The sequence below is a fragment of the Delphinus delphis genome, chromosome 13 (assembly GCF_949987515.2).
Source record: "Delphinus delphis chromosome 13, mDelDel1.2, whole genome shotgun sequence".
Lineage (NCBI taxonomy): Eukaryota > Metazoa > Chordata > Mammalia > Artiodactyla > Delphinidae > Delphinus > Delphinus delphis.
The window spans coordinates 50,809,069-50,822,575 of NC_082695.1; the positions used below are offsets into that span (position 1 = coordinate 50,809,069).

General features: G+C 44.8%; 1 protein-coding gene across 1 annotated transcript in view; it reads left to right on the forward strand.

The window, feature by feature from the left end:
• FHOD3 (formin homology 2 domain containing 3) overlaps nt 1–13,507 on the forward strand; it is a 493,214-nt gene that overhangs the window by 193,834 nt on the left and 285,873 nt on the right. Inside the window, exon 4 of the mRNA XM_060029530.1 lies at nt 12,888–12,955. Within this exon, the coding sequence (XP_059885513.1) occupies nt 12,888–12,955 (68 nt within the window). The remainder of the gene's footprint in view (nt 1–12,887; nt 12,956–13,507) is intronic.

The following is a 13,507-nucleotide window of genomic DNA, read 5'->3' on the forward strand; positions in this document are numbered from 1 at the left end:
TTCCCTACAAACAAGAAATGGGGGACAGAAAGGCTTCCATGGCCAGGAGTCCCATAGGGTCCCACGCGGTTTCACTACGATGGGATTCAGAACCAGAGGTCCATGGCTCTGCCCGGGCTGCCTTCCTCAGTGAAGATGAGAAGGGTGGTTCCCAAGGTCACAGGCAGAAAGAACAGGGAGCTGGGTGGGGCTCGGCAGGGTGGTGATGACAGGCCAGCAACCATGCACGTAATTGCATAATTTCAAGTCTGGTGCAGCTTTTTGGTCCACGGCTCCTTGGACGCTGCTCGCCACTTGCAGGGGGGGCCTCTCGTGTTCCTCTCTAGCACAGCGCCTGTGTCCCTGCTGTCTGCTATTGACACGTCATCTCCGCTGACTGCAAGCTTCATGAAGCCGGGGCGTGCCTTGTGCGTCTCTCTTATTCCCCTGCCTGGCACGGCCCTTGGAGCACAATAAGTGGCCAGTGATTGTTTGAAGGAAGGGGAAAGCCTGTTGAGAGCTACAAAGAAGCATCCTGGGATGTCTAGGGTCCTAAAAGTTCTCTGTGCCCTGCCCTTCAGAAGTCAGGGAAGGCTACAAACCTGGGCTAAAAATGTATGCACAGATGTGCCTGAATCTCCTCTGTGGACCCTCTTTTAGGGATCGAAGGTCAACAGATCCCTGGCCTTAAGCAGTACAACACGTACATCTGTCCATTAGCCACGTATTCTGAGCCCCGGCCCCTTGCCAGCTGCTGCCAGGGCCCGGAGGGAAACTGGCATGGCTGCGAGTTAGTTCTGGAGCGGGGAGATCCACGTAAGTGTGAGTGGAAAGACCAGTAATGCTTTGTGGCAGAATATGTCGAGTTTCAGGCCTGTGGCCACACGTGCACAGAGTGGTTGGGAAAAAGCAGTGCCCTTCACAACCTCCAAGCTTGTGGCCTTTCACTTCCTGTAGGCTCGCCTTTGGTTACGATTTCTTTTAATAGACACTATTTTTGGATGGAGCAGTTATAGTTTTACAGAAAAAATTGAGCAAGAAGTACAGAGAGTTCCCATATGCCCCTCCAGCCTCCCCCAATTTCCCCCATTATCAATATCTTACATGAATGTGGTACATTGTTATAACGGATGAATAATATTGCTGCATTTAAAAATTTTTTAAATTTTGTGTTGGAGTATAGTTGATTAACAATGTTGTATGTTAGTTTCAGCAACACAACAGCAATTGATGCATTTTTATTAACTAAAGTTTGTAGTTTACATTAAGGTTCATTCTTTGTGTTGTACATTCTATAGGTATGGACAAAAATATGTAATGACATGTAGCCACCATTATTGTGTCACGTAGAATAGTTTCACTGCCCTAAACCTCCCCCATGCTCTACCTATTCATTCATTTCTCTTTCCCTCTGAGTCCCTAGCAACCACTGATCTTTTTACTGTTGCCATGGTTTTGCCTTTCCAGACTGTCATATTGCAGGAATCAAACAGCACGCAGCCTTTCAGTTTGGCTTCATTCACTTAGTAACATGCATTTAAGGATCTGCCACGTCTTTTTGTGGCTTGATAGCTCATTTCTTTTTATCAGTGAATAGTATTCCATTGCCTGATGTACCACATTTTGTTAGCCGGTCACCAACTGAAGGACCCTAAGGTTGCTTCCAAGTTTTGGCAATTATGATTGTGAATATGCTTTTCATGTCTTCTTAGGCCCTGTGGCCACAGGGTCATGGCAGAGTGGGGCTGTGTCTTTGGGGGCTGGGCTCATTCACAGAAAGCAAGACTCTAGCATGTTCTTAGGTTGGGTGAACCTATAAAGTCATAACCAGGCCAGATGTTGGGGGTATTAGGAACGTGGATGGTGAGTGTTCCTCCTAGGTTCTTTCTCCAGCCCCCAGAGTCAACTTGGTCATTTCATTAATCAATCATTTATTGAGATATTAGATCCTGGGGGTATAGAGGTAAGTTATTCATGGGCCCTGACATCAAGGTGCTCCCAGTTCAGTGAAGGGGTAGAATTGCAAAAGAATCATTACATGTTGGGAATATTTAAACAAACACTGATTGTGAAAAATTAAGGACAATGGCCGATTTGTAGGGTTAAAAACCACCACCATCATCAGAACTCATTCCAGCCCGCGTGACAAGTGTGACAATATGGGTGAATGCCAGGATTCATTCATTCATTCAAGTCTCCAGGAGGAGGTGACCTGGCACACAGGGAGGGGAGAGATGGAGGAAGCAGGGAAGCCCTGTTCCCTGTCGGAGCATGAAGGCCGGAGAGTGAGGCTTCTCCTGACCCCAGATCGTCTCTGAAAGAGTCAAGGATGGCATTCGGCTGTCTCGGGGTCCATTTCAAGGCAGGGGCGCTGCTTGCTGACAGTGAATGCCCAAGCTCCTCCAGTGTCCCATCTCTCAGGGAGTGTCCCCCCAAACCCCGCCGCCACCAGCCCAGTGGGCCAAGCCTGAAATCTGGGAGTCTTCCACCTGCTTGATCCCGCAGTCAGCTGTATCCCTAAAGCTCTCTCAAGTCGACCCCTCCTCTCCATCCCCGCTGTTCTCTATCCCGACCTATCGCATCTTGCTGGCATGATTCCAGAGGCCTCTTAACTGGTTTCCTGCTCCTAACTCCCTTCAGTTTATCTGCCTTCACTCACCGGACTGGCAGTGAAGTCTGTACAACCCCGTCTCCTTGGGTTCCTTCCTGCCTGAGAGACATGGAGCTGAAACTCCAGGGCACAGCAGCTCGGGCCCCGCCCGCGTGAACCCTCCGGGTATCGTCAGCCTGATGCTCTCCCTGCGCGACCTGCCCGTGTCCTGGCCCCACTGAAGTGTGGTCCACTCTGAACGCACTTCGCAGCCGTGCGGGCTGCACAACTACTCTTCTCTTCCTCACATTCGCCTTCCGCACAGCACTTCTCACACTGGTGGATTTTCACTCAAGCCCCCGAAGTCTGTTCCATGTCACCACGTCTGAAGCTCCGTCTCCAGCCCCAGCTTCACAGGGATTTCCGCTCCTTCCTCTGCAGCCCCTCAGTGTCATCATGTCCTTCTCACGTGACAGTGGCATCATCTGAGGACATGTCTGTCCTCCCCAGCTGGCCATCAACTCTTTATGCCTGAGGGTGTCTTCATTTCCGTCTGTCACCTGAGGGCTTGGCATGCTCCCTGCTTAGTAGATAATCAGGAAAGGATTGTTAGAAGGATGATGTTACACATATGTAGAGGGCGATTGCACTCTAAGGGAATTTGGAATTAAAGGAGGTCGTCTTAAGCAGTGTTGCCTCATCGGGTCTTGGGACCTTCTCATCATTCACATTTAGCCTCTCCACCCTCAGGCTGAGGAGGCTGCCCCTCGGGTAACTGGGGCATCATGCATCCTGATTCACCATCATCACCAGTGGCACTTGTCACGGTCGGTCCCCCAGAACAGAAGCCGTTGCTTTTATGTGAGTGTTTTCTTCTGAATTTACGTGGTGACAGGAGTGTCATGGTTAGGATGTGAGCAAATGTCAGTGGCCCAATTGTTTATTTCTACTGTACAAAGAGAACATAAGGCCATTTCCATTTCTGCTAGGCATTTTCCATTACTCTCCTCCACTTCTGAGAGCCTGTAGTCCCAGGGCTGGGGCCAGCGATGATGTCGCTTCTCTGGCCTTGGTTCCTCCTCCTGTGAAATGACGATGTTGGATTAGATCAAGGATTCTTACCTCTTGGTCCATAGAATCTCCTGAAGGCCCATAGGGAGCTTCTGGGTACCCATACTCTCTGAAACTATTAACATTTTGTGTGTCTGAACATCTTTTTGTGACTTGTGTATGATTTTCAAAGAGTGTGACTCCAATCACTGGAAAAAATGGCTTCCAAAATCTGACCCAGCAGTTTTTTTCACTGAAAAATAGTTTCTACTGTGCCACTTTTTTTTTTCTTTAAAATATCAACTTGTTATACTGAGTAACAGTTTCAGGTTGAAATGCGTTATACTTCCCAGTCATCAGTGTATCGTGTGGCACATTAGAATTCATGGGAAGAATTTCCAGAGTTGAATTCTTCTGACTCACTCAGTGTTGACAGTAACTTGGGCTGTGGGCTCCTGGCTGGGGAGAGAAGCATAAGCCAAGCTTGGCCACCCACCTTCAGGTTGTCTTTTGTCACATTTTACCAGTTCTAAGTGGGGAGTCTGAAGAGCAAATGTCACAGCTACATCCAGGCAAAGCAGGAGCTCATTTCTCATCGCTGTGTCTGAAAAACCATGCTGGTTGCATCCTCTGTAGCTGGGGCGAACAGATTTTTAAATGTAGGCATGGCATTTAGCTGATGAATAAATCTCTACGTGTGATGTCTTTTGTAGTAGCCCAAGGGTAGGAGGAAAGTTATTGTCTCCTCGCGCAGAAGAGGGATCCCCGTGTCTTGGTCCCAGTTCCCCATGGAGTGCTTGGTTACTGAGTTTGCCTCTTGGTGAGAAAAGGGTGTGCTGTAATTATTAAAGTCAGTGACTTCTATGGACCTGAAAGCATGATATTCTAGATGCATCTTTCACTAGCCCACTTCCCCAGACACACCCACAGATGCCTTTGGTTCTTCCCCTCCACATTCTTCCACCCATGTAAGTTGGTTCTGTTTTTTTCACTGGTGCCTTCTCATGTTCTGGTCTTTCCCCTCACACTGAGGTTTTCTTCATTGTGCTCTTGGTTGAGCAGGAAGCGTGGGACCTCTGTGGTTGTGCTTTTCAGCACTGAGATTTTCGAGCCATGCAGGTTTCCTTCCCAAAGACAGAGCAGGAATGGTCTCTGATGGCCTTTATTTAATTTGCCCTCAACCCCTTGTTATTATAAGCTAGTTTAGCATGTAATACACTAATTACATCTCTTAAAGGAACATATTTCATTTTAAATGGCAAGAACTGTGGAGAGAAAAGATGGGAGGGCTTATAGAGAATTAAACAATGTTCTGATTACACCTCCTTTCCCACCACCTGTAGGCTCCCAACTGCCCTTTACTCAAAGGCGAATGCCTGCACGCCAGGCAGATTCAGCCTGGAAAGGTGGGGAGAATGAATGTGCACATTCATTTACTGGCCAAGCACACTCTGTGTGCTTGACCTAAAAATAATGAATGTTTAATTGCCCCCACCTACAGCTTCTCCCCAGCTGCTGGGACCAGCACTGCCTCTTCCATGGGACCTTCTGCAGCCTGAGCTCTCCTGAGCTACAGGCCACCCCGGGCTGTGCTGGTGGGAGGGGACTTCTTTGCACACTTCCGACCTGGCAGTGTCAAAGCTTCGGGAGAATGGCAAACCTTTGAGAATCCAATCTGATCCCAGCCTTACATTTTACATATGAAGCTTCTGCTTTGAGTTTGGCTGTGCTCTTTTGATGTTTGCCAAGAAGCATTCCACATTTCACTACTTAGTCCTCCAGGCACCTTTTTCCCTGATGCTCCGACCTGGGACTCTCAAGACAGGTCTTGGTGGCAAGAACCATCTTTTTCCTTACATGCCCCTCCCACCCCCCGGGAGGGGCTGCACCTCGTCAGCATGCATTCACGACTGAGGTGTTCAAGGAGAAGGGAGCACCTCTGAGCTCCTGGGAGAAGTGTGAAGTTCACATATAGGCGGAGCCTCTGGAGCTGCCCTCTTGCTGACTTAGGCTGGGCTCCACGTCCCTCCCTGTGTTCAGCAGTTGAGGTCTTTTTTTCTTTTGAATTGCCTGATTTTCAGGCAATGTGCACACATAGAATTCCCTCCCTTGGGACTTGGGACCCATGAGGACAGTTCACACAGTGTATTGGGTATAGTAGGAGGATCAGAGGAACTCCAAGCTCTACTCCACCATCCACGGGCTGAAGCCAAGGGTGCATCTGCACCTATATACACAGACTCAGAGACACACTCTACGTGCGAGCCCCACGTAGAGAGAGGAGAGCCTGCCGACACTGGTGGCAGACCAAGGGTGCACCAAGGTTATCAATCCTACTCACTGAGGAAGCCTTGGATTCGCTATGTAACCCAGGACTGAGAATCACACCCGAATAGACAGACTACTTCTAAAGGTGTGATTGATGTTCTGTTGGACATGCATCCAGGAGAGACATCAAGCACACCCTTGGGAAGCTGGCAGGCCATCCTCTGTTCCTAAGTGAGCCCTTCACACTCTAGTCTAAGATGAAGAGGAAGCCAGCACAGCCATGGTGAGTCTGACTTTCTGTATGGTGAGGCCTGGATGAGATGTAAATGGAACACCCAATTCCTTGAACTCAGAGGGTCCCCCAGCAGTTAAAGCTCCAGACCACACCACCCGCAGCATGGCTAGCCCAGCAGCAAGGAAGCCAGGACTTGGGCTGTGGGAAGTAGTACCTCTCCTTTGGCCTGTGTAGGCTCCTCTTATTGAAGGACTGTCAGCAGTCTTTGGTTTGGGTGTGGTATCTGACCTGGTAAAACACCTGCTGGCTGCTCTTCTACCAGCAGGAATGGTACCTCTCATAAAATGACAAATTATATGTCATTTACAAACATCCTTGATCCCCAATCCTTCCTAACCTCTAGGTAAACAGTGGTGTCTCCAAAGACGTATATCAAGTATCAACAGAACAAGTCAGGTAGGGCATGGAGGCTTTTGGGTACCCTATGTTTTTAAGATAGATGGTAATGTTGAGGTTTTTTTTTTTTTTGCGGTACGCGGGCCTCTCACTGTTGTGGCCTCTCCCGTTGCGGGGCCCAGCTGCTCCGCGGCATGTGGGATCTTCCCGGACCGGGGCACGAACCCGTGTCCCCTGCATCGGCAGGTGAACTCTCAACCACTGCACCACTAGGGAAGCACTTGAATTTTAATTAAGCATTGTGATTTCATTTTATACCACGATGTTGGTTCATTTTAGAGAGGTAGTATCAGTTGCCTTTTCCAAAAAAAATCAGTACTCTAGAGTAATATTTCTTTGAGTGAGTATTTGGTCATTTAAATTTCAACCGAAATGGTGACAATTCCAGTATTGTTCTCATATAATATGGGGACCAACTCATGACATTTATTAAAATGTTTATCGCACAGAAAATGGAAAGGTTTGCAGTACTTTGGGAGAGGGTATCTATGGCCATAAAAATGAAATTTTGCTGTCAATCACTTTTATGAAAGGTTAAAAAAAAAGCTACTATTTTAACAGATGCCAGATGGAAGGATTTCTGATTTAGACCTCACCTAGTGCTTTATAGCTTATGGAATTAAAAAATGAAGTATTTTAAAGGACATTTCAGCCAAAATATGTAATATTCTTATATAGGTTAGGTGATCTGTTGAGCTTTGATATTAAAAAAAACAAAACTACATTAAAATTCATAACTTGCTCTCTGAAGTGGTAGTGATAATTTTCTCACTTTAAAGAAAGAATTATTTGGAAACCGTACTATTTTTTAATTCCGCTTTGTTTGAAATATACGATTATTTAAATAAAATGTAAAATTAATTAAAAAAATTAAAGACAATTGGGATGAAAAGTACTTACTCCTTGAATAGAAATTGTTGTTTGTTTTAATTAAGACACTTGGCAAAAAACGGAGGGGGAGAGACTTTTGGCACCACTCAAAGATATCTTTGGCATTTGTACAAGGATGTTTCTCATCAAAGGGTGAGGCCTCCCTGAGGTCTTCTGTTCTAGTGCCACAGAGGAGTCATTTGTGATGTCCTAGAGGTTAAAAATACAGAGAATGCATACCAATTAAAAGATAGATCGGATGAAAATAAGTTGCAACTGTACCTACATGAAACTCTATATAGACAGGTTAGAAATAGAAGGATGTAAAAAGATACACCATGCAAACACTAACCAAACACTGACTAACTGTATAAGTATTAGAAAAGTAGACTTTAAAAAGGAATATTGCCAGGGATGAAGAGAGACGTTACAAATGATAAAAGGTCACTTAACCTAAAAGCCATAGCCATCCTAATTGTGAGTGTACCTAACAACTGACTTTCAAAGGACCTAAAGCAAAAACTCATAAAGCTGAAGGAAGGAATAGACAAATTCAGTATAATAGAGATTTCAATACTGCTCTCATAGTAAAATATAGAACAGATAAACAGAAACTTGGTAAGAGAAGAAGACCTGAACAGCTCTATCATTCAACTGGACCCTAGTGAATTTTTACAGGATGGTTCAGCCAATAACAGCAGAATACATATTCTTTTCATGTGTACATGAGGCAGTCATCAAGATAAACCATGTTCTGGGCCATAAAGTAAACCTTAATAAGTTTAAAATAATTGATATCATACAAAGTCTATGTTCTCACCATAAAGAAATTAAACTAGAAATTGGTAACAGAAAGATATTTGAAAAATCCTCAAATATCTGGAAGCTAAGCAGTATACTTCTAAATAAACCAGAGGTTAACAACAACAAAAACCCCACAGGATTAAGTTATTCCCTTTTGAAATGAAAGAAATGTTCAAGATTCATTCAATTTTGAATTGGATGAAAATAAAAACAATATATGTAAATTTGTAGAATGCAGCTGAAGTAGTGCTTAGAGAGAAATTTTTAGCATCAAACTCTTATATTTGATAAGAAGAAAGGTCTCACATTAGTTGTTAAGTTTTTACCGTCAGAAACTAGAAAAAAAGAGCAAATTAAGCCAAATGCAATCAATGAAATAGAAATCAGAAAAGCAATGAAAAAAGGAATGAAATCAAAGGCTGATTCTTTGAAAAGATCAATAAAATTTATACATCTTTAACCTGACTGACCAAGCATAATGGAGAAAAGACAGATTACCAATATCAAGGTTAAAAGAGAGGAGGTTGCTATAGTCAATAAAAGGATAAGGGACTATTGTGAACAACTTTATGTCCATACATTTAACAATTGAGATGAAATGGATAAATTTCTTTTTTAAAAAATAAATTTATTTATTTATTTATTTGTTTTTGGCTTCGTTGTGTCTTCATTGCTGCGTGTGGGCTTTTTCTGGTTGCGGCGAGCAGAGGCTACTCTTCATTGTGGTGCGCGGGCTTCTCATTGCGGTGGCATCTCTTATTGCGGAGCACAGGCTCTAGGAGTGTGGGCTTCAGTAGTTGTGGCACACGGGCCCAGTAGTTGTGGCTCGCGGACTCTAGAGCTCAGGCTCAGTAGTTGTGGTGCATGGGCTTAGTTGCTCCATGGCATGTGGGATCTTCCTGGACCAGGGATCAAACCCATATCCCCTGCATTGGCAGGCAGATTCTTAACCACTGCACCACCAGGGAAGTTCGAGAAATTTCTTGAAAGATACAAATTATCAAAGCTCATTCAAGAAGAAATATATAATTAGAATAGCCCTATGTTAATTGAATCCATAGTTTAAAAACTTTTATTAAAGAGGACTCAGGTAGCTTCACTGGAGAAATCTGCCAAACATTTAAGGAATAAGTAATACCAAGTTTACACAAACTTTTTCTTAAAGTAGAGGAGGAGGGAGTACTCTCAACTCATGAGGTCAGCATTGCCTCAATGTCAACAACATTACAAGAAACAAAAACTACAGATTAACGTTCCTCATGAATATCGATGTAAAAATCCTCAACCAAAAGTTGTCATTCTCAGCTGAATTTTTTTCTATTAATACTTAATCCCTGTTTGAACCCTCCTACACTGTTGGTGGGAATGTAAATTGGTGCAGTCACTATGGAGAACCGTATGGAGGTTCCTCAAAAAACTAAAAATAGAGTTGCCATATGATCCAGCAATCCCACTCCTGGGCGTATATCCAGACAAAACTATAATTCAAAAAGATACATGCACCCCTGTGTTCATAGCAGCACTGTTTGCAATAACCAATACATGGAAGCAACCTAAGTGTCCATCCACAGATGAATGGATAAAGAAGCTGTGGTACATATATACAATGAAATATTACTAAGTCCTAAAAAAGAGTGAAAAAATGCCTTTGCAGCAACATGGATGGACCTAGAGATTATCATACTAAGCAAAGTAAGTCAGAAAGAGAAAGACAAATACCATATGATATCACTTATATGTGGAATCTAAAATATGACACAGATGAACTTACCTACAAAACAGATTCACAGATGCAGAGAACAGACTTGTGGTTGCCAAGGGAGAGGGGTGGCGGGGGAGGGTTGGACTGGGAGTTTGAGACTAGCAGTTGCAAACTGCTATATGTATGTGTGTGTGTATATATATATATATATATATATATATATATAATAAACAACAAGGTCCTATCGTATAGTACAGGGAACTATATTCAATGTCCTGTAATAAACCATAATGGAGAAGCATATGAAAAAATATATGTGTATAACTGTATCATTTTGCTGTACACCAGAAACTAGCATAACATTGTAGATCAACTCTACTTCAATAAAAGAATGCTTAATCCTTGTTTAAAAATGATTATTTTGATTATAGCACCAAGTAGTAAAACCTTAGCAGTCAGAGCACAACAAACCGTAATTCTCATTCGCATGAATTGGAAGCCGTGACAGATCGCTGATAACTAAAGGAGACTCTAACTGGGATATTGTGAATCTCTGTAAGACATATTTCTGCCTGTCGTCTGGTGGTATATAAGCAAGAAAGTAATGCAAGCTTTATTACCTTATAAAGAAGTACCTGGAATTGACTCTCTACTGATGCTCTTCCTGGATAAGCTAAATGTGCCCTTGTCCTTCAGGGTATACGTAGCCCCATGCTTGGCGTCTGAGAGCTTTATTCTTATTAGAAGTGGTACTGGCTAAAAACAAAGTCTGTTCCTCTGGCATTTGAGAATTCTGAGACATTCGCTGTAGAAACTGGAGGAAGAAGTGATCTCTCCAGGGACCTGGGTTCTACTGCGGGGTGATGCAGTCCACTCCATTTATTACTCATGTCCTTTGAGGCCACGCATATACTTTACCGGTCAGCTCGTGAGTCATTGGGCCTCAATGTTTAGGGTCTATGATGAATTAGACGTTCAGTTTGGGGACGGTGGATTCCTTTGGAGTCTTCCCAGCTCCTTCTGTTCAGGAAGGTGAGGGGTTCTCTCTTAATCGAAACGCTTCATAATTAACAAGTGACTGTGGATTGCATGTTGTATTTACAGGTGGGAGATTCCATGGTGGGCAGACAGCTAGGAGGCCTTGGGGTCAGACCCCACCCCCCAGACTCCAACCCCACAGAATCCTGCCTCTGCCCCTTAAGCTGTGTGTATAGGTTTGAGCCTGGAGGAGCCTCACCGCCTCAGGAGCGAGAGACCAGGGTGTCTGCAGCACAGAGAGGGAGGGGCGCCAGGGCTGCGTGACCAAGGGCTTGACAGGCTCCTTAAAGGATTTTGGATTTCCTGCTCAGTGCAGCGGGCAGCCACTGAAGGGTTTAAATGGGGACAGTGATGTCGTCAGGTGGTCATCTCCACCCAGTCTTTCTGGCCTTGGTCTGGAGGGTAGATGGGAAGAGGGAAGCGGGCAGGATGTCCGCGGGGAGGCCTTCGAGGAAACTACTGCCATTCACATGCTGAGCCTCGCCACTCTGTCATTTTAAGTGCCTCTCAGATGGGAGCCTGTTCTCTTCTCGAGCCATAGTGCAAAGCAGGCATGTCCTTCTCACAACCAGACTTCTGCTAAGTCATTTAGATCTGAGTGTTCCACGCCCTTCCACTCAAGTCCATGCCACTCACACAAGAGGAGAATGCGGCTCTGTCCATTACCCCCCCCAAGTCCCCCCCCTCATAGGCTGTCATTGAAGCCCAGGGTTGCTGGCCATGCATGTGACATTGCTTTGAACTCTATTATTCTCAATATTTTGCATTCTACTCCATCATATCAGTGCTTGATTGAATGCAAAACCATTTTCCTCTAAATCTATTATTGTCTGTTCCCATTTTACGGATAAGGAGTCCAAGGCCGAGAGAGATGAAATACTTTGCTCAAGATCACATAGCTGTGGGTGGTGACACAGGTTTGAACTGCAGGCTCTGATTGCTTAGTCTATGCTGTAAGTTCACTCTTTACTGCTGTACCCTCAGTGCCTGGCAGGCGCTCAGTAGATATGTGCTGGATGATTTACCTTGGGGCGGTCTGGCATAGTGTTAGGAACCCAACCCCAGGCACTTGAGCCACCTGGGTCAGGGCCAAGCTTGGGTTCTGCGAAGCTGAGTGGAATCCACGCTCCTGGGAGTATGCATACACCAGAAGAATGGGACACTCCTTCAGGGCATCGCAGTGCCACCCCACTGACCAGTGGGGAGTTGTGCCTTACTCATTTGCCTCTCCTGCCTCACTATGACCTCTGGAGGGTGGGTCCTGTAGAAGTTGGTCTCGGTGTCGAGCCCCAGGGTACTGACAGGGGCTTCTCCATCTGCCTTGCTCTGGGCCAGGACCCATCCTTGAACCCGTCTCACATGAGTGAGAGCCTGGGTGCAGGCAGAGCTAAGGCTGGGTTCCTGCTGGAAGTGGGCCGTCACCAAGGGAGCTAGTCAGTCCTTAGAGCCACTCTGCTGCTCTTGGATCATTGGATCACAGGGAAAAAGAGGCAACTTGAAGCTTTCTGAGCCCAACTGCAGAAAGCATGGTGGTGCGGGGGCTGTGAGGCAAGGAAGGAGGTTCTGTTTTGGCTGTGTTAACTTTCCAGATATAGTTGGCTACCAAGTATAGTAGTCTGTAAACAGCTGGAAATAGAGCTCTGGAGAGAGGGAGTTGAGGACTGAGGGTGCAGATCAGGGCATCTTTCCCACAACTTGCAATCTCCTCTTCCTGCGTCCTGCAACAGCTGGACTGTCCTTTGCACCCCTGGGGGTAAGGTCGATATCCTGCATGAAATGAATTTGTTTTACTCACCTTTCCAGTGGAAATTCATTAGTTGTTCATATCCTCTCTGTGTTTTTGCCATCTGTCGAGTCAGTTCAATTAATTGTATATGTTGTATTCTTTATTTCAGAAAAACTGTACAACTCCGGTGGACGAGATTTAAGAAGGGCCCTTTTCTCCCTGAAGCAGATATTTCAGGTAAAAAAAAGAAAAAAGTACTCTCAGGTTCTGTTTTTGCATTGCTTGTGGAATTAGATGCAGACAAGTTTATACCTTTTACTGATTACAAAAAGAAAAGTCTCTTTAGAGTACAATGTAAATTCTGTCAAAATGTCAGTTGAGTATTTTTACCATACCAAATATTTCAAGCATAATAAGTAAAAAAAGTTATCAAATCACAATATGTTTCCCTATTTACTTCAGATTAAAAAAAAAATTCCTACTACGGATGTAACTGAAGTCTTGTGTTCTGCTCAATATCAACCACTGTCTTCCTACTCCACCCCGGGTCCCCTCTCTACTGAATGTCACATGTAGTGTTTATCATGCAAATGCACGTTTCCATACTAATGGTGCATATTCACCAACAATATGTGATATTCTTTTCTATGAACTGTATATGCGTGTTATCATGCTGTGTGTATCACGCTGCGGCTTACTTAGTGAGAGCGGGATAGGTGTGGGCGTGACCGAGTTAACTGAGTGAGTAACCATTGTACGGAGGAAGCACAAATTTGCCTTATTCATCTT